The 20249-nt window shown below is 51.4% G+C and overlaps 1 protein-coding gene across 6 annotated transcripts in view; it reads right to left on the bottom strand.

Annotated features, from left to right (window-relative positions):
- The window catches only part of AP2A2 (adaptor related protein complex 2 subunit alpha 2), a 67973-nt gene that overhangs the window by 28024 nt on the left and 19700 nt on the right, over positions 1 to 20249 (bottom strand). For all 6 annotated transcript variants that reach the window (XM_081062567.1, XM_081062568.1, XM_081062565.1 and 3 more), the window contains exons 2-3: positions 6928 to 6996; positions 607 to 749 (exon numbers count right to left, since the gene is read on the bottom strand). In XM_081062567.1, the coding sequence (XP_080918693.1) occupies positions 607 to 749; positions 6928 to 6996 (212 nt within the window). The remainder of the gene's footprint in view (positions 1 to 606; positions 750 to 6927; positions 6997 to 20249) is intronic.

Below are 20249 nucleotides of genomic sequence, written 5' to 3'. Positions count from 1 at the left end.
AGTAAATACCAATACTTAACAAAATTCCTGGGGCATCTAGGATAACTTTTTACCTTCCGTAAGTTACATTTTTGGACAAATAGAGGAAAATGTTATTGTGTGACACTGGAGAAAACATACAGAAACAATGTTACACCCAGAGGACACAGGGCTAAAACCACAAAGCCTGAGATGAGAGGGCTTCAGGGCCTTGTCAGTGCCCTCTAGGAAGGTATGGGGAGCGGGGAGGGGGGCAGTGCGAGGCCGCCCACCTGCAGCTTCGGCTCCGAAACCATGTGGGTTGGAGCCCATTTCAGAAACAAAGTTGTACAAGGGGCCCTGGTAAACTGATTCATGAAGAGTGCTAGCAAGGTGCTGAGGGGACCCGTCCCTGAGGCAGACCTCACACCTGAGGCCGTCACATGGAAGCTGGGCACGTACAGCTCCCATCGAACCCCACAGGACCTTCTCAGAAGGTAGAAGTTGTAAAGAAATGAGCAGCTGATCAGGACCTTCCCCTGGGAAGAGAGCCCCTTCCATAGCATCACTGCCGCCTGGAGAGCCCTTCTTGGACACATCCCGCCCCCGCCCCCCACCCACGCCCCGCGCAGCCCCAGCCCCACTCACGATCTGCTTCTCCGTGTATCTGTTGGAGCTCAGCAGGTTCACCGCCTCCATGTGCCCAAAGTCAATGTCGTGGCCCAGGAGAAAGATGAAGAGCAACTTGCAGACGTATTTCTTTTTACTATAGCCATCAAGAGCCTTGTCACCTAGGAGAAGGGAAAGCCAGGAGCTCAATCAGCAGAAACAAGACGTGGGAGCCGGCCTCTGGCAGAGGGGCGGTGGGGCCGGCCAGACACACAGCAGACACTACTAGCACAAGCGGCCTCTCGAGACTGCGTGGGGAGCAGCAGAGCCCAGGCTGGCCTCCCTAAAAAGAGAAAGCAGATGCCTGGCAGCAGGGGCGGCATCCCCCAGCACAGCCCTGGGCAGGCGCCGTCGGGCAGGGGCCGAGGGTCGCATGGCCACCTGCCTCAATCCCCCCAGGGCTCCTGGAGCCAGCCCTGCCTCAGGCCAGCACTGCGATGTCCTAAATAAGCTGCTTAATTTCGGCAGATAAACGTACTCTACACAATCTCCTGTTTGTATACAAACACCAGTGTTAGGACAAATCACGCCCCCCAGAACTACACACAGAATCAGAAGCACTCCATCTCTGCACCGTGCTCACACTTCACTGGAGGTCACAGCAGATCCCAAACGTGCCCCGCAGGCAGAATACAAAGAACCATTTTAAAAGGACCACCATTCTAAACACTGGAAGTTCTGTGTCATCTGAGAAGTGCGAAATATTCCACAGAGTCAACCGCTGGCAAGCTGGCAGACTGGAGACGTGACACCCAGAAAGAGCGGTGGCCTTACGGTGACACTGCTGCCACAGTAGAAAGATTTTCCTGTCCGTCCAGCGCACCCAAACGCAGCTCGGGCCCCAGTGCTGCTTCTGGTCAGTCGGGAAGGGGCGGAGCCTGACTGGAGGGGGGCGCAGGGCTGCCCCAGATGTATGCAGGGCAGGCTGGGGGTCGTGGGGCTGAGGGGCTCTGGCTTGGTCTGGGAGCGCTGGCCGCCAGCTGCCGTTCACGGTGACCCAACCATCAGACCCCCCCAGACCTGGCCTCTCAGCAGCAGCCGCCCCAGGGCTGTAGACCAAGGGGCAGGGTCACCTCTGAGCTGGAGAGCGACATCTAACGCATCCTGCCTCGGACACCCTCATATGCTCCGAGGGCACCTTCATCCGGGCAAGGAGGGAGATGCCAGGGGCTGTGTATAGCTCAGGGCGAGGCCTTGGGAACAAAGGCCCGCTCACCCCACCAGGCCCAGACGCTCACTGCTCCTCACTGCTCGTCTCCAACCAGAATGTGTGCCAGCGGGCTCCACCTGCATCCACCCCACACGCCCAGCACCTGGCCCCGCCCACCTCACGAGCTAGGCCCAGGCCGGGGTGTGTACCGGGAGCCCAGCCTCCTGCCGACCTCCACAGGTGGGCACTGCTGCGCCTGGCTCTTCATTCTGCAGGAGCCCAAGCTGGCTCCCAACTGCAAACCTCTCCGCCAGGACACAGAGGGTCCGAGGGCCACTGGTCAGCTCCAAAGGCGCCTCCTGGGTGCTCGCTCGGGCCCAGGGCAGATGCCCTCCACAACACTGCTCCAGTCTCGGTAGAGGTGCTGGAGAGACACGGCTGCAGGAAGGAGCCATCCTGCAAAGGGGTGAGCACAGGAGCCGTGCGTCCCAGGGACCCCTCGACCACCCTGGTCATAACCTTCCCACAGCCCTGTCCACAAGACCCGAGCACAGATGAGCTCCTGTCCACACCAGCAGCCGGAATGCCCACAGGAAGGTCCCGCCCTGTGCCCAGGACTGCTGGCCAAACCAGCCACCGGCTCTGCTCTCTGCTAGGCTGAGCTACCCCGTTGCTCCCAGGGGGGCCTCCCAATCGTCCTGGGCGGGGAGGGGGTTCTCCTTCAGCCCTGGAGGCCAGGCTATCTCCCTAGGTCTTCCAGTCACCCTATCAGAGCTCAGTACTCTTTACAGCAAACCTCCCTTTACCCACTGTGTGCTGTCTCAATCCTGACCGGACCAGAGGCAGTTCTCAAAACGTTCCTTTCAATACTGGGCTAGACTTGTTTTTTAACTGCAGTCATTTCAGAGTGTGACATTGAGGCTTTTCTGAGCTGTAAATGGGCACCCATGTCCCTGGCTTGCCATACAGATCAAAGGAGAAGACAGGAGGAAAAGCTGGCCACAAACCACAAAGGCACCCTGTGTGTGTGCCCCCGGCGCCCCTGCACTTCTTGAAGGCCCGTGCCCCGGGGCTGTTCCAGGGAGGCAGGATGCCACCAGGCTGAGCAGCGTTGGGGACACATGAGACCACAGCACAGGCTGACAAGGACATAAAAGGAAACCAGGAGAGCTGGTCCGGACAGGTTTCTCTCATACGTCTTTCAGAACACTAATTCTCTCTTCAACTATGTCTGTCGTCAACCCATTCACTGAGCTCTGCTTGGAGGTTGGTGCATGTCTCACTTTTAGAATTTCCATTTGGTCTTATTTCAAAATCCGCTATGTCACTTTCCACACTTTCCAAGTTTGCTGCTGAAATGTTCAGGTTTGTCTATTACTTCTTTGAGAACAGAAACCTTGCTGTTTGCTGTAACCTGAAGCTGGTCCCGGAGGTCTGTGATCCTGTGTCTGCAGGTTCCCGGTCAAGACGTCCCGATTCTGTGCGTGCTGGTCACCACGTCTGGGAGGCTACTGGAGGGACCACCTGCAGCCCCCACATTCCTCCCTCCAGACACAACTGTTTTCCTTCCTTCGTCCCAGTTTAAGGCTGGAGGTTCTGTGGAGCATGCAGGTGTTCGAAGGCCGGCTGACAGTGTGACAGGACTGGCTCACCTCCAGCTCACTCCTGCCCTGAGGGCACTGCCTCTGGGGTCTCAGTTCAAAGCGGAAGGTGTCTCTGCTCTGGGTGGGCTCTGGCCTTCAACTCTCCTCCGTCAGCGTCACCACTGACAGGTCGGGCGGTAATTCTCAGCGGGGGACCAGCCTGCAGTCGGGTGTTGAGCCGCCTCCCCCACTAGATGGCAGCAGCTCCCGGTGTGACAACCAGCGAAGTCTCCAGATCCTGCCCAACTCCCCTGGAGGGCATAAGCACCTGACTGGAGACTCCCCCAGACTCTCCAGGTCAGCAAGCAGCCGGGGCTGCGCCCGCTCCCATGGTGCTAAGCCTCTCGACAAGGCCCAGTAATCGTCTCCTTGTTACGTGACCACACAGTCGACATTTCTCTTACTACGAGGTCTCTAAGTTGTCTTCAGTTAGAGGGTTGGTCTAAATCTGCACAGTAGCCACAGGCACTTCTGAGCCCTGGGAATGTGGCTGGTGCAGAGTGCGTGTGTGTGCCAAGCGCAAAGCACACCAGACTCCAAAGACTGGATGTGGGAAATGTCAAAACATGTTTTTTCTGTTTCTTCTGATTACATGTTGTGATGCTAGTTTAGGTATACCGGGGTAAATACAATGTGTTAAAATTCACTTCATTTGCCTCATTTTACTTTTTCTTTAATATGATCACTAGAAAACTTAGAGTTACGTGTGTCTGCATTTGTGCTTTGCCCTGTATTTCACTGGACAGCACGGGTCTAAACGATCTCATCTGCCGGACGTGGAGCCGGAAGGCCCCAGAGCACACTTTTCTGCACACAACCAGCAGGTTTTCTCTTATCTGCTGCTATTCAGGTCATACTGTGCTCAGTAATACCAACTGGTTGACAGAGAAGCGGGACCATCCTTCCCTGCTACGACAGCCCACCTCAGACAGGCATGTAGGCGGAGGGAGCACACGTCTCGCTTGTCCCCAAACACCCAGGCAGCTGCAGACCTACCACTGGAGGGCCGGGAACTTTCTGTAACAGCAACGGGATTCACACTGATGTGATACTCAGGGTCTGTGCAGGAATTTATACGTATTTCCGCATGTGGGCAAAACTAGTGCCCAGACACGCCCTGCCCTTCAGTAAAGGCCCACAGCTGCCAAGAGTGAGGCAGGCTGACAAGGTTCACTGTCACGCGCTGCCTTCCTGCTTACCAGCCACAGCTAAGTGAGGGTGTGGCACAAGAGCCCAGCCGTCCCCACCCAAATGGCGATCTCTGCTCCAAAGCACCCTGTGGGCTAGTGACGCCTGGCAGACCCTCAGCTCCCTGCGATGCCACCCTGCCGCCCCATCTCACCCTGCCTGCTCCCTGGACTTTTCACTGGTGTTACTCTCTAATAATCTTTGTCCTCCGATCCCAGCTCAGGGTCCGCTTCACGGACAACCCCCCCCCCGAGATAATCAGTGTCCCACTTTACAGCTCAGAAGAGAGACACAGAAACAAGGTGACACAGCTACTAAGCACCAAAGCAGGGTTATAATCTGGGGGTAGTTAGGGAACCTCACTGCTCAGCACCATCTGATACTCCCTCCCTTTGAGAAGCAGTGGAAGTTATGGACTCCTCACCAGTGGACGCACAGACGGTCAGTGAGCACATAACAGGTGCTGCACAGCATGTGTCATCAGGGAGATGCAATTAAAACATCAGCGAGGGAGCAGCGCACACCTACTGGAACGGCCACAACCTGGAGCCCCGGTGACACCAAGTGCCGGGAGGACGTGGAGCCCTTGCAACTCCCACCACGTGGTGGAAGGGAGGGGTGCAGGTGGTACAGGCGGCACCCACTTTGGAGAACAGGGTGGCGACTTCTTACAAAACCAAACACACTCTCACCATGCGGCCCAGCAATTGTGCTCCTTCGTATTTACCCAAACGAGCTGAAAACTTACGTCCACACACAAACCTGCACACGGGTGTTTACAGCAGCTTTGTTCATAACTGCCTAAACTCAGAAGTCACCAGGATATCCTTCAGTAGGTGATGGATAAACTGTGGGACGTCCAGACAGTGGAATCGTATTCAGACCTAAAGAGAAATGAGCTCTGAAGCCATGAATATCCATGGAGAAACCTACAAAACTTATTGCTAAGTGAAAGAAGCCCATCTGAACATACAGCATGCAGCATGGTACCTATTCTATGACGTTCCGGAAAAGACAAAACGACGTGGAGACAGTAGAGAGCAGTGGTTGTCGACACCGTGATGGTGAATGCATGTCACTGTGTGTTTGTCAAAACCCACAGAAGATACAACGCCCAGATGAACCCTGATGTGAACTACAGATCTGGATGACAATGACATGTCAGTGCCAGTGCCTGATTGTAACAGGCGGTTACATCAGTAGTGGGAAGACGGTGGTGTGTGGGGGCCAGGTACATACAGGAAATTTCTGTATCCGCCTCTCAATTTTGCTGTGAACGTAAACTGCTCTGAAAAAACAAAGTGTTAATAAAAAAAGATAAATAAAACATTTTAAAGCAATGAAAGTTATAGACATCCCCCCAAAATATATATATGTATGTATGCATGCATGCATGTATGTATGTATGCATGCATGCATGTGTGTATGTATGTATGCATGTAAGCAAAGCATTTCACATAAACCTCCGGGAGTGTCACAGACCTTCCGAACGTCCTTGGGCCTGGCTGAACGTACTACAGCACAGCACGTCCCCTGGGGTCAGCGGAGCACACCCATCAGTAGCTACGCAAACCCCACTAGGTTCTGCATTACCTGGTAACAGGGGAGTCACCACCAAGTGACCCTATCTTCCTGTCCTCAGGGTCCCTCAGGGGCCAGTCCCAGCCCTCTGCTCTACTCACTGTTCCTGGGCAATTTTAGCCACTCACTAAAGTCTGCTCAGACTTCAAACCTGTGAAAATGAACTGAAAAGCTCAGGCCTAAAGAATGAGCGGGCCTTTCACAGCATGTCCTACACTGGAACTCTGCTCTTCACAGTTCTTCAGAATGAGGGTGCTCGGGGAAGGTGTACCGCCATCCACGCCGGCTCCCGCGTGGACTCACATGGCAGAAGACGTTTCACCGCGGGGGCCCACGTTGCCCCGTAAGACTTCAGACACACATCGGGCGGCCTCAGGTAGGGCTCCCTTTACGTGAGGTCCCTACTTGAAGCCTTCATGTGTGGGGTCTGGTGCGCACACCGCTCCTGAGGGCTGTGCCCACAAATGGAGTCACTGCTCTCAGTCAGGTCCCCCCAGTCCCGGGCACAGACCAGGTCCAAGGGGCCACGCCATCGGATCAGTTCTACACAAATCATCCAACAGCTCAAGAATAACCAACGGCTGACTGGAAACACCCTGAAATTCTAACACAGCCATGACAGTGACTGCACTAAGAACTTTGGTTTGAAGTGAACAAAAAAGACGATACTAAAAGCTTACGCCCCTATTACACAAATGTCACAACAGAACAGTCCGTGAAAGGGCTACACACACTCACCTTTAAATTTTGATCTGATGTTTGCCAGCTCCTTGTTTATTCTCTTTATTTCTGCTTCTTTACTTTTGCCTAAAAAAGGGCACAAATAGGTTACTTTAACGGATTTCTACACACACACTGCCCACTCCCTGGCAAGACTGACCCAGCAGGCTGAGGCAGGAACGAAGCCACCTGACTCGGACCAGAGCCCTGAGGGTGGGTGGGTGGGTGGCAGTGGCAACAGCCAGGCCCCCAGTCGGCGGGCAAGTCCCCCAACGCCACACTGCAGGGAGGGAGGGGCTACAGCGACCTTTTCATTCACCTTTTTGCCCCAGTTCTGGAACGAGAAGCACTCAAATACCTGTTGAATGTTTTCCACGATAAATCATTACCAGCTAACAGTTTACTTCTAAAGTTGACTTTTACTGCCAGATAGTTTTTTCAAGTATCAACTTTTACCTATTGTAGGCTTCCAATTTTCTTTCCTTATGAAATTTACCAATCTACAAAACCTGGTCAGTCTGCTTTCATAATATGCAATAAGATTTGGGAATTCTGCATGACATGAGAAAGGGACAGAGGGTATAGGACGTGTGTGACAGTCAAGCTCTCACTCCATCCTAGATTTACTGCGAAGCTGGCCTTAATTCGACAGACATTTGCGTGTGTGGGAAGTGTCAGGCGTGGGATGGAGATCAGACCAGGTTCAGTTCCACTCCACCTTGAAAGGTGTGGAAACTGAGGCCTAGCGAGCACAGGGGACTTTTCAAGGGCTGTGCATCTTAACGAGCACTGAGAAATCAAAGAAGTTGTCCGTCACACAGGACACAGTGAGGCGTCTGCGAATTTGCATCACTTCTGAAAGCAGGAACCCAGTTTACTGTTAAAGACGCTGTCCGGCAGGTCCTTAGTCCAGCAGAAGAGGCGTCCACAGCCGCCCCCCCAAACCCCCACCCCCCCCCCCCGACGCTGGGCCACCCGTGCGCCCTCCTCAAGACAGGCCAACTTCCCGCTCGGCCTCATCACTGCCCCTCTGGGACCCATCGCACCCCCAGCAAGGCAGCCCCCCCTCCAGGACACTCCCAGGATAGCCTGAGTTTACACTACTAAATCACCAGTAAATGAGGCTTAAAATCTGAATTAAAGGAACAGTCCTGCCCTAGGAACCCCTGGGAGCACTGGCAGGCTCCCTCGGCAGCTAGTATTTGAGGTGAAGGGACCTAGATTTGAACACCTTCCTGGCCTGGGGGAGCTGCTGACCCAGCTGGGGGGTGAAGGTGGGAGCTGCAGAGCGGCCACCAAACAAGCACACAATCAGCTCTGGGGAAGGAGGAGTGCAGGGGACAGGGGCAGGGGAGCCCAAACCTCCCTCCTGCCCTGCCCTCCTGCTGGCAGACAGCAGCCCGGCAGGCGGGAGCCCTTCGGGTTCCTCAGAGGAAGCATGGGGCGCCCTGTGTAGCAGCAAGCCTGATGCAGGGGGCAGGGCAGATCAAGGGCAAACTTTTCTAAATTTTCTTAAAAATCAGTCTCTTTGCTGAAATAGGCTTTCTGGACCTGACTGAAAGGCCCCTGAAAGACAACGTCTTGGGATTCTTCTGTTGCTCGCTCGCACACAGACTGCAGGCAGCTTCCCACAGCCTGGACGAGCGTAGAAAAAGCCCTGTGCACAAGAGGGCACGCATGTGTGTGCATGTACATGTGTGCATGCATGTGTGCCTGTGTTTGTGTGTATACGCATGTGTGTGTGTTGTGTGTCTGTGTGAGCATGCATGCGTACATGTGTCTGTGTGTGCATATGAACGTGTGTGTGGCCATGTGCCTGCCTGTGTTTGTGTGTGCATGTGTGCCTGTGTGTGCACCTGTGTGTGCCTGTGTGCTTCTCACAGGTGTACAGGAGTCTGGGTCTGCTTCTCTTTCTGGCATGTCCACGCCACTCTACCTACCCACGCCCTAGGGAAAAAGAGACCCCCAAACAGCAGGAACTTATGCTGTACAGAGTCAAAGGCGTCAGATCTAGAGCAGAAATAATAAAAAGACTGAGAGGCCATGGAAAGAGGAAACAATGTGAAATAAGCTAACTTTCATAAGGGGCTCTATAGCTATCACCCAAGACGGAAAATCACAAAATAAAACTCGAAGCACCTAACAGAGTTATGGGGCAACCACTAGGAGAGACGGAACAAATGGTGACAACACCCCTCTGTGGAACAAGACCAGGGCAGGGCAGGAAGCTAGGGCTTCTCTACCAAAGCTTCTCTTAATCAGGGCAGGGCAGGGTTCTCCAGGAAGGAAGGCTCAGGTGCACGATGACAAGAGCGGGCTCTGGAGCCAGGCGCGTGACGCTGGAATCCAAGGGCAGCCATGGGTTCTCTGTGCAACCAAGGGGAATCACTTGACATCTCTGAGCACAGTTCCCCCAAAAGGAAAACCTCCAAAAGCATACGCCCTCAGGGCAACATGTCTGTGAGAGAGAAGGGAGAGAGAATGGCGTACGGACCAGACCTGAGGGCGGGAGAGCCCAAGCAGGCCCAGGTGACGTCAAAGGGCTCCCACCCAGCAGACTGTGCACCTGGTCCCCACACTGCACAGGAGACGAGCACAGTGACGAGGGACACGAAGCGTCCACAGCAGCAGGCAGCAGAGACAGCGATCCTCCGTGAACGGCAGGGGTGGGGGGCCACCACGCGGCAATAAGCCACACTGGGCCACGTCTCCTCTGACAGGGCAAAGACTGGCACACAAGAAGCAGCAGGGAAGCACTGAGGTCTGAGCGCGCACACACGCTATGAGAAAGAAGGGGGACAGGGCCAGGGCGACATCCCCACAAACAGTGACAGCTCCTCGGAAGCACATCCCCACAGAGCAAACCAGGGCCGAGAAGACATTAAGAAGATAGAAGACATTTAAAAATCTATTAGAAACTCAGACATTAGTAATAGAACTCAGGTAAATTAGAAAGAAAAATAACATTTCAGAAATAAAGAATAAACTAAAAGGAATATAAGAATAAACACAACAGAGGCCTGGAGAGAAATCAAAGATAAAAAATTATTTAAATCAAAAAGACATGAAGAAAGAAAATAAAGGATTCAAGGGAAAGTAGCAAATATTGAAAATGGACAAAGATGCAACCTATGGTTTGTAGGATGGCCCACTGAGCAGGGGGACGGACGAAACGAGGCATTTGAAAAAGCTTTCCCGAAATTAAACAAAGAAAAAAATTTAAACTACATAAAAAACCACTCCACACAACTGGGAATATCAACCCCGAAAACACACACCAGCTCGTATTCTAATAAAGTTATTGGACTTTAAAGTAAAAGAAACCCTTTGACCATCCAAGAAAAAGAGCAAGCTGCTTATAAGAGAAACCCTCAGATTCTGGCACTGCTTTTCACCGGAAGGCAAGGGGACACATGCTTAAGGAAAAGCAGTGTGAGACAGGATATGGGGCCCAGCATGACGGCCTCCGTGTGTCGGGCACACACCTCATCCAGGTGGGAGAGTTCAGAGAGCGACAGACATGCCCGGGCACTTCCTGGCGCTCCAGAGAATGAGCCGGCGTGCACGGGTGTCACGGAGAGCACCGGCGGGCGTGCACAGGCGCTGGGTGAGCAGCGGTTGGGAGTGAGGGAAGGGAAAGTGGGGGAACGCACACACTCAGGTCACCGTAGACTAAGCACAGCTGCAGGACAGCAGGAGGGGAGACTGCGCCCGCTGCCCTCATTCACCAATGGATGGTGACGGATTGGGGCCTATTGCAGATACAACACACGGTCAAGCTCACGTGCGATTAGGCGACAGTCTCAGGACTGTCCCCAGCGTCCTGGAGGAAAACGGCCGTCCAGAACTGTTCATGTGGCCTTGTGGCACCATAAGGACAAGCACAAGCAGCCTCTGAGGGGCCGCACGGGAACCAGAACATAGGTCCCAGGTCCCATGACAAGAAACCAGGCTTCCTGCTGCAGGACCAGGGCCAGGTGCCCCCGCGCCCGGGCTTCCTGCCTGCCAGGACTGTCAACCACCACAGACCTGCAGGGCTACAGCAAACACGCAGCACCAGAGGAAGGCCCTCTGTTAGCCAGATGGAGGACAGCCGGAGCTGCCACAAGGATAAAAAGGGCAATGGTCACATTCACAAAAACGTTTCAATTCATGGGTTCAAACTCACAATTAAAATAAAAACCTCATGTCACCTTCAGAGGACATTAAGTAACAAGTTACTTTGGAAACTGGTAAATAAAGGGGAAGAACCAATCGGCTGCCCTTCCTCTCCCACACGCACACCACCACCCGGCCCCACCCCGCCCCCAGCAATCAGGCAGCACATAAAGGGAAGGTCCCCTTACAAAAGCATTCCCACAGACAGATGGAAAAGAAATTACGGATGAGAACAGCACCATTTTGCAGCCCCCAAAGGGACGCATGGAACCAGGCAGGGGAGAGGCCTCACAAGAATGGAGTCAGCCAGACAGTACAAGCCCCATGTGAAGAGCAGGACATCACCCTGAGTCTGGCCACAGGGTCACCAGCCTGTGACCTGGCCTCTGGACCCCACTGCAGACAGCGAAGAGCACAGTGAAACACACCGTGACCTCTACAACTTCATGTCCCTGAAATGTCTTGAGTCTTCAACGGACTGTCTTAAGGAAAAGAAAGGGGGACAGACTAACAGAGTAAACAACACAAATGTCCACCGCGGTGCTCAGGACGCAGCCTTGGATGAGAAACCTGTCAGGGACACAGGAACCCAGTGACGGTGGTAGGTCTGGGGGAGGCGGACAGGGTGCAGCACGTAGAAAGGCTTCCAGGGTGGGCACCGGGGCGGAAGTCACAGGATGTCTGCCTTGTAACAACTCACTGATCTCCGCATGTGGGCTTTGTGTGATCTTCTGTATGTGTGCTTTGTTTTACACACAAAGGAGAAAATAAGAGTAGATGCCTTGTGAGACAGGGGACCCCCCCCCAAGTTCAGAAGCACTCCGGTGAGGCTGGATGTCCCCTGGCTTCGGCGGCAACTTGGGTCCATCCAACATAAAGCACGAGTCTCCTCCGAGGGCAGGGTACTGTCCTTGCCCGTGCAGCCCGAGTGTGCGGCCCTGCAGCTCTGGGCCCTGCCCGCCACCCCTCCCTTGGAGGAGCCCAGCCCAGCCCTCAGCCATGCTGCGGCCTCTGCTGCAGCCTGCCCTCCACCCCTCCAGTCGGCTGCCAGGCTGTTCCCATCTGGGGAAACCCTCTTAGCCTCCCACAGTGTTAGGTGCCCCTTATGTCTGCTGCCACAGTAAACGAACCCTAGGTTCTGCTGTCCCTGTCCCCAACTTCCCCCACTTAAACAGCCTTGGACAGGAATGGCCCCCACAGGGCTGGCTGCCCAGCAACACAGATGCAGGAGGCTGGTGGGGTGACCAGGGAGGGTGTCCCCTCGAGGAGGGCACTCAGGACACGAGGGGCTGGGGCTCAGGGCTGGGCTGGGCGGCCGGCTTCACTGCCTGCCCTCTTCAAGGGGTGCAGACACAGGCCCATAGTCACAGCCCGGAACTGGACGCTGGGTGTAGCGGGGCCTCCCCTAAGCATTAGAGCCTGGGAAGGCCACAGGGGACGCCGCCAGAGCAGAGTGAGCACAGGGCAATGCTCGCCTGTCCCAGAGGAGGTCTGCAAGGAAGTCCAGTACGACCACCGGTGGCTGGAAGCCCACACACAGTTAACACATTTGGATCGCGGTGTCACAGGGCCCCCACTGCGCAACAAGCCATCACCATCCACATGGTGGGGACAACCTGTGCACTGGGCCATGGGGGCTTTCAGGGGATGCGAGTCCACGCCCACTCACGCTGCACCTCTCCCCAGACACGGCCTCGCCCACAACCCCAGCCACCCCACAGTGCTGGGAGCACAGCTAGCAAAAAGCCTTATCTTTCTAGATAAAGAATTCGCTTTAGGGGAGGGACAGGGTTTACCACCCTGACTTCAGAAACCAATCTTAAACAGGTCAGGGGCCACAGGAGCCACCGGAATCAGCAACACGCCTCCGCAAGCCTGCAGCCTGACCTCTGACCCATCCTGCGCCGTCTCTATCGTGAATGTGGCAAGTGTGTTGGCCACTGAAGATGCGGAGCTTGTACCAGGAGTCCTCACAGAGGACTTAGGAGCGTGCTGGCTAATGAGTAACCTGGACTAGCTGCGAGCTCTTCCTCAAAACCAGCTGCAATGTGTGCCCAGTGAGCAGCAAAGGACAGGCTCTGGGCATGGCTCTGGGGCCCAGGCTCGGGGACACGGGACCTGGGGCACAGGCTCGGGGGCACAGGCTCTGGGGCACGGGCTCGGGGGCACGGGACCTGGGGCACGGGCTCGGGGGCACGGGCTCTGGTGAGAGGTCCTGGAGTTTCAGAATCACTGCCCCTGGTCATGCTTCCCCAGTAACATGCTGGTCAATGATTTCCTCTTGTTGATGGCTGAACTCATCAGCCAACAATATTAGTATCTGGAAGAGTCTCAGTTTGGAAACAGCGCAGGAGCCCCTCAGTTTACTATGAAACATCAAACCACCATGATTTTAAGGGACTAAGTCTGAAATTTACAACAAAATCTGGTCTAAAGAATTTTAGTCTGTGTATAAAATGATTTCACTGAGTAAGCCAAAAGCCCAAAACTGACCCAAAAGCCTATTTGTGAAGGAAGGCATCATTCCTAAAATCATACTGAACGTGGTCAGCATGGCGGTCAACAGAGCAAACTCTGAAATCAAGCCAGGACACGACTCCTGTCCGCGTCGTCCTAGCTACTGACCCTGGGCCATGAGCTTCCTCTGTGAGCCTCGCTTTCTGCGTGAAAGGGCTGCGATGAGGACCACACAAGAAAACCAGTGACATAAGGCACACACGAAGCAGTGGGGCCCGGAGGTGGCCGTGAGCAGCGCCAGGCCATCCTCAGCACCCCGTCACTGCTGCCTGGGAGGGACAGGCCTCAGAACGCAGCTCCCAAGGACTGGAGTGACACAGCTCAAAGACGCGCAGCTGTCACTGCATGGGACACAAAGCCTGGTGTGGCCCCGACACAGGTTCACACTTCCCTGAGCCAGAATTCCCATGTCACACAACTCACGCACTTAAAGCTGTGATCCAATGGCTTTGGTGTGTTCACAGAGTTGTGCACCCACCACCACAACCTAACTTTAGAAAATTTTCCTCTCCCCAAAAAGAAACCCCATCCCCAGCAGCAGTCGACTGCTCAGCAAACCCTCTACTGTCTCTCACAGACTTACCTCTTCGAACATCTCTTAGCAGCAGAATCTTTGCATGGTCTTGGTCTTTCGGATTGGCTTCTTTCTTCGTCCATCGCGATGCAGCATGAATCAGTCCTGTGTTGTCTTCACTGCTGAAGAACACTATTGCATCATGGCTACGTCACGTTCTGTCGCCGAGGCACCACATGACAGATCTGAGCATTGTCTCCATGTTGGGCTACGATGACTACTGTTGCTGTGAACATCCATGGACACGTTTTGTGCGCACACGTTTTCATTCTCGCGGATGAACACCTGGGAGCAGGACTGCTGGGCACATGGGGGCTGTGTTTGATGCTTTGAGGAGTGACAAGGTGTGCTCCCAAAAGGCAGCACCGCTTATACCAGAACCAGAAAAGCCACAGCCCTGCCGACGCCTGTCACCGCCCCTCACGTCCATCACAGCCGCCCTGGTGTGTGTGAGGTGCTGTCTCCCCGTGGTTTGGTTTGCATTTGCCTGATGGCTTTTGATGTGCTCATTGGACATTTGTACATCTACTTTTGAGAAACATATATTCAAATACTCTGTCCACTTTTAATTTAATATTCTGGATGGCAGCCGTTTCTCAGACACATGATTTTCAAATATTTCGTCTCATTCTTGCGCTGTCTTTTCACTTTCTTGGTAGCGTTTTGCAGCACAAATGTTTTTCATTTTGATGAAGTCTAACGTATCTCTGTTGTATCACTTGTATTTTGTCACATCTAAGACACCATTTCCCCAGAATCCCCACTAAGATTCACTCCCATGTTGTGTTGTTTTATAGTTTCAGCTTTTGCACTGAGGTCTGTGACCATTTTGAGGTGACTTCTGTGCGTGGTGTGTGGCAGGGTCCAATTTTGTCCTTTTGTGTGTGGAGTAAGCAGTTACCCCAGCAACACTGGTTGAAAACACTGCTCCTTCCCATTGACGGAAAATGGGCAGGTCTGCTCCTGCAGACCCAGCTTCACCCCACCGACCTGTATGTCTGTCCTTACAGCAGAACCACAGTCGCCATCAGGTCACTAAGACTGAGAACCTCAGTTTCCATCCTCACAGTAGACAGTGACCTGTCATCCTTTTCCCCCCCTTCTTCCGCCTCCCGGCCCCATTCCTGTTCAAGCCCGTTGTTTCTCAGTCTAGTTGTGTAAGACTCAGCTCCCGGCCCACGCTGGGATTAGGAGCTTTGCGCTCCCCCGGCTGAGGCGGTCGGTTGCCAGTTGTCGGTCGGCCGCTCACAGCAGCTCTCACACTCGGCAGCCCAAGGGGGCCCACGGCAGCCCACGGCAGCCCAGCTCCAAGGAGAGCTATTGTCCATAAAGTTAGCTGTAGAGGGCGCAGCTCACTGACCCGTGTGGGAATTGAACCGGCGACGTTGGTGTAAGGAGCACGGTGCTCCAACCACTGAGCCACCTGGCCGGCCCCAGCCTGTTGTCTTCTTTCTTTGATGTCTGCTTTTGTTTGCAGGTTAATACTGGCCTCACACACGGGTTGGGAAGTGCTCCTTCCTCTTGCATTTTTTCAGAATTTGTAAAGGATTTGCATGAATTATTTAAGTGTCTGGGCCAGGGTTGGTTCTGACGGAAAATTTTTAAGTTACTAATTCAATCTCTTTACTTCTGTAAGTCTATTCAGATTTTTTTTACTTCTTCTTGAGTCAGTTTCAGTTATTTGTGTCTTTCTAGGAATTTCTCCGTCTTATCTAAATTAGCTAATTTCTGGCATACAATGAATTATTCACGGTACTCCATTATAATCCTTTTTTTTTTCCTGCAAATTCAGTAGTAATGTCCCTTCTTTCATTCCTGATTTCAGTAATTTGAGCCTTCTCTCTTTTTTCTTGGTCAGTCTAGATAAGGTTTGCCAGTTGTGTTCATCTTTGCAAAGAACCAGTCTTTGGTCTAATCTGTTACTTCCTTCTGCTGGCTTTGCGTTTCCGTGCTCTCCTTTCTCTGGCTTTCAAAGGTGGACATTAGGTTAATGAGCTGAGATCTGCTTTTTTAATGTAGGCATCTACAGCTGTAAATTTCCCCCAGCACTGCTTTCACTGCATCTCCTAAGTTCTGGCACACGTTGGATTTTTATATTCACTTATCTGAAAATGTTTTTTAATCTCTCCTGTGTTTTATTCTTTGACCCATTGGTTATAGAGGAGGGTGTTTAATTTCCACATATTTGTGAATTTCCTAATTTCATTCCATTGTGGTTGGAGAATATACTTTGTGTGCTTTCCATCCTTTTAGATTCAGTGAGGCTTTTTTTATGGCCTAATGGATTATCTATTCTGAAGCATGTCCCCCGTGCACCTGAGGAGAATGTAAGTGTGCTCTTGTCCTCTTGGGTGGAACAGTGCCCATTAGGTCTGGCTGGTTTACAGTGCTGTCTGAGTCTCCCAGTCATTGCTGATCTTCTGTCTAGTTGTTGTATTTATTTCTGAAAATAGGGTATTGAAGTTTCCCACTATTTACTGCTGAATTGTCTATTTCTTCTTCTTCATGTATTTGGGGGCTCAGTTATTAGGAGTACATATGTTTATAATTGATAAATCTCCTTCAGGGATTCACCCTTTATCATTATAAAATGCTCTATGTCCCTAAAAACAATTTTTGTCTTGAGGTCCATTTTATCTGATATATTAATAGGGCCACTCCAGTTCTCTTCTGGTTGCTATTTGCAAGGAATATCATTTTCTTCCTTTCACTTGTGTCTTTTTTTTTTTGTATCTTTTAATCTGTAGTGTCTCTTGAAGACAATATATAGTTGGATCATGTTTTTTTAATCCTTCCTGCCAATTCCTGCCTTTTAATTCAAGTGTTTAATCCATTTACATTTACGATAATTACTGATAAGGCAGGACTGACATCTGCCATTTTGCTATATTTTCTACGCTTCTTGCATCTTTATTCCTGTATTCTTCCATCACTGCCTTCTTTTTCGTTAGATATTTTTAATACCCCAATTAGTTCCCATGTTTTTTTACTATACTTTTTAGTTACTTTCTTAGTAGTTACCTGGGATTATAATTCACACATTAACTTAAATAAATCTAGTTTGGGTTAACAGAAACTTTATTTTAATATAAGTTTTGCTCCAACATAGCTCTGTTCCCTCCCCTCTCCTCTGTGCTATTACTGGCACACAAATCACATCTTCACGTGTTAAGCCCATCAGTGCAGTTTTCTTTAATCTGTACTAAAATTAATTAAAATTACTGTATTATGCAGTTGTCTTTCCAATCAGATAGGAGACAAAAAGTTACAAAAACACACTCCTTTATATTTACCTACAGTTGTCTTTCCCATTGTTTTTTACTTCTTTGTGCATTTCTGCCATCTCCTGTCCTTTCATTTTAGTCTGAGGCACTCCCTTTAATACAAATTGTAGGGCAGGGCTGCTAGTAACAAAGTCCCTCATTCTTGTTTATTTAGCAACATCATGATCTCTCCATTTTGGAAGGGTGGTTTTGCTGGATACAGAATTCCTTTTTTCTTCACTATTTTAATATTTTTATTCTAATAAGTTTTTGCAATTCTTAAGATTATAGAGTATAAGCAATTTTGAATCCTTTTAAATTTAATGTTATATCATAGGCATTCCCCACATGACTATAAATCCTCTAAAAATGTGCTTTTAATGGTGATGCAATACCCCACCAGTCTTAATATTCTAAAACTGACTGACTGACTCTGCTACTGATCACTGAGCTGTTTGAGGTTCCCAGTACAATGAATAACAGTGTAGTTGAATACAGAATTCTTGACTGACAGTCTTTTTTTTTTTTAGCATTTTTGTGTGTGTCAGCCCACTGGTCTCTGTGGTTTTGAATGAGAAGTCAGCTGTTAATCTTAAGGCTGTCTGGAAGACCATGAGTCATTTTCCTCCTGCTGCTTTCAAGGTAACTGTCTTCGCCTTTCGACAACTGGACTATGATGTATCTAGGTACCAATCTCCTTGAGTTTATCCAATTTGGAGGTCATCCTGGATGTGTAAATTAATGTTTGTAGTCCAACTTGGGGCATTGATTCTTCAAATATTCCTTCCACATCTTTCTCCTCATCTCTTTATGGGGCTCGAATATGGACACATTGGTATGCTTGCTGGTGTCCCACAGGTCTCGGAGGCTCTGTTCATTTTTCTTCATTCTTTTTATTTTCTGTTCCTCCGGCTGGATCTATACATACCTTCATATTGATCTTAATTTAATTACCTTAACAAACTTACAGCCAAATTCGCTAATTCTTTCTTCTGACAGCTCAAATTTCTGCCGAGTCCCTCTGGTGAATTTTTCATTTTAATTACTGTGTTTTCAACCCCAGAATTCCTTTTTTTTTTTTTTTTTTTTAACAATTCCTGATTCAATTATTGATACTCTCTATTTGGTGAGACATCATTCTCATATTTTCTCTTAATTCTTTAGACATGGTTTTAGTTCTTGGAACATATTTATAATAACTGATTCCTTGTCCAGTATTCAACATCTGGACCCTTTCAAAGACAGTTTCTATTGACTACTTTTTTTTCCCTCCACATAGACCATATTTTCCTGTTTCTTTGTATATCTCATAACTTCTTATGGGAAACTGGGTATTTTAGACAGTATTATGTGGCAACTGGGAATCAGAATGCGCCCTTCCCAGGAACTGTTGTTGCTGCTGTGGCTGCTTGCTCAGTGACTCTCCTGAACTAGTCCTGTAAAGTCTGGAACTGCCTGCAGTTTACAGCTCCTGAGGCCTCTACTCAGTCAGGGGAGCTCACTTAGTGGGCAGTCAGGGACATTGCCGAGACACTCCCTCACTTCCTGCACGTGCACAGTGCCGCCAAGGGCAGCCGTCTAGGCCCACAGGCGCCCACCAGAGTTCTTCAACGCCCCAGATGCCATGTCACTCTTCACATCTGCCTGTTCAGCTTGTGGCCACACTTGTAGCTCCCAGCTGTGACATTAGATAATCGCCACTAGATGTTTCCCACAAACACCCTACGGACAGGGCTCTCCCCACTGAGCGAAGTCAAGGGATGCGAAGTCAAGTGAGAGGTTCAGCAGTTGTTCTTGAATAAGTCCACCCAAGATGGTTTCAATCTTTGGTTAATTTCCAGGGTTCTGACAAAATTGATTTTGACTGTTTATACCAGTGTTTTCATTGCTTTGATGGAGACATGACTTCATGAAGGTCCTCCGCCACCATCCTGCCTAAATGGCATTTCTGCCATAGACAAAGCCACTATGAAGAGAGTCCCTGGCCACTCATGCCTCCTGCCAATCCTGATTTCTAGTCCATTCCACTGCCTTGATTCAGACCCTCCCATTCTCCGCTAGACCAGGCCAATCAACCTTTCCCTAACTGGCCCTCCTGCCTCAGGGCTTAGTCTAAAACCCATCCTCTGCATTCAAAATGACTATTCTACTAATAGAAAACAAATGGCCTCGTGTCACTCTCCTGCTTAGAACATGGTGGTGGTCCGCGTCCCTCCTCCGGAGCAGGTCCGCATGACCTGGCTTTGGCTTACCGTCTCCTCCTGCCACCTCCCCACCGGCCACTTGGCAGTCCTCACGTACCTAGGAATCAGCCAGCACTCCTGGAGTGTCCCACTGACACGCATGCCTCTGCCGTGTGCTGCATGGTGCTCCCCCTTTCCTGGATCAGACCCCTGCACCCTGGCCCCTGAGCATCGGCCCTGCACTGCCATGCCTGACCACCGCCACGTCTCCTAGGTGGACCGTCACTCATTTGCACTATTCCGCTCACCCGCTGACCACTCTGCATTAAAAGGGTTGAGCTCCTCCGAGGACAGGGCCATGTCTCATGACCCTCAGTGTTCAGTGTGCGAGAACAAAAAGCCAGTCTGTAATGCTCCACATGCCCCACGCCATTCTCCCCACCACCATCTACCCTCTGACCCAACCTCCCGCCCCATCTCTTGGCTGGTTCTACGGCACCACATGGGCCTTCTGCTGTCTCCTCCATACAGTGGGCATCTTCCCCCACGAAGGCCTTGGCACTGGCTGCTCCCCCTGTCCACATTGTCCTTCCTCCCCACTCCTATGTGGCTCAGCGCCTTCCAGTCTTTGCTCAGCTGCTACCT

This window comes from Rhinolophus hipposideros, assembly GCF_964194185.1.
Source record: "Rhinolophus hipposideros genome assembly, chromosome: 10".
NCBI classification, from domain to species: Eukaryota; Metazoa; Chordata; class Mammalia; order Chiroptera; family Rhinolophidae; genus Rhinolophus; species Rhinolophus hipposideros.
Note: the sequence above shows the minus strand (reverse complement) of the source record. Positions and strands in the feature narration are given on the sequence as shown.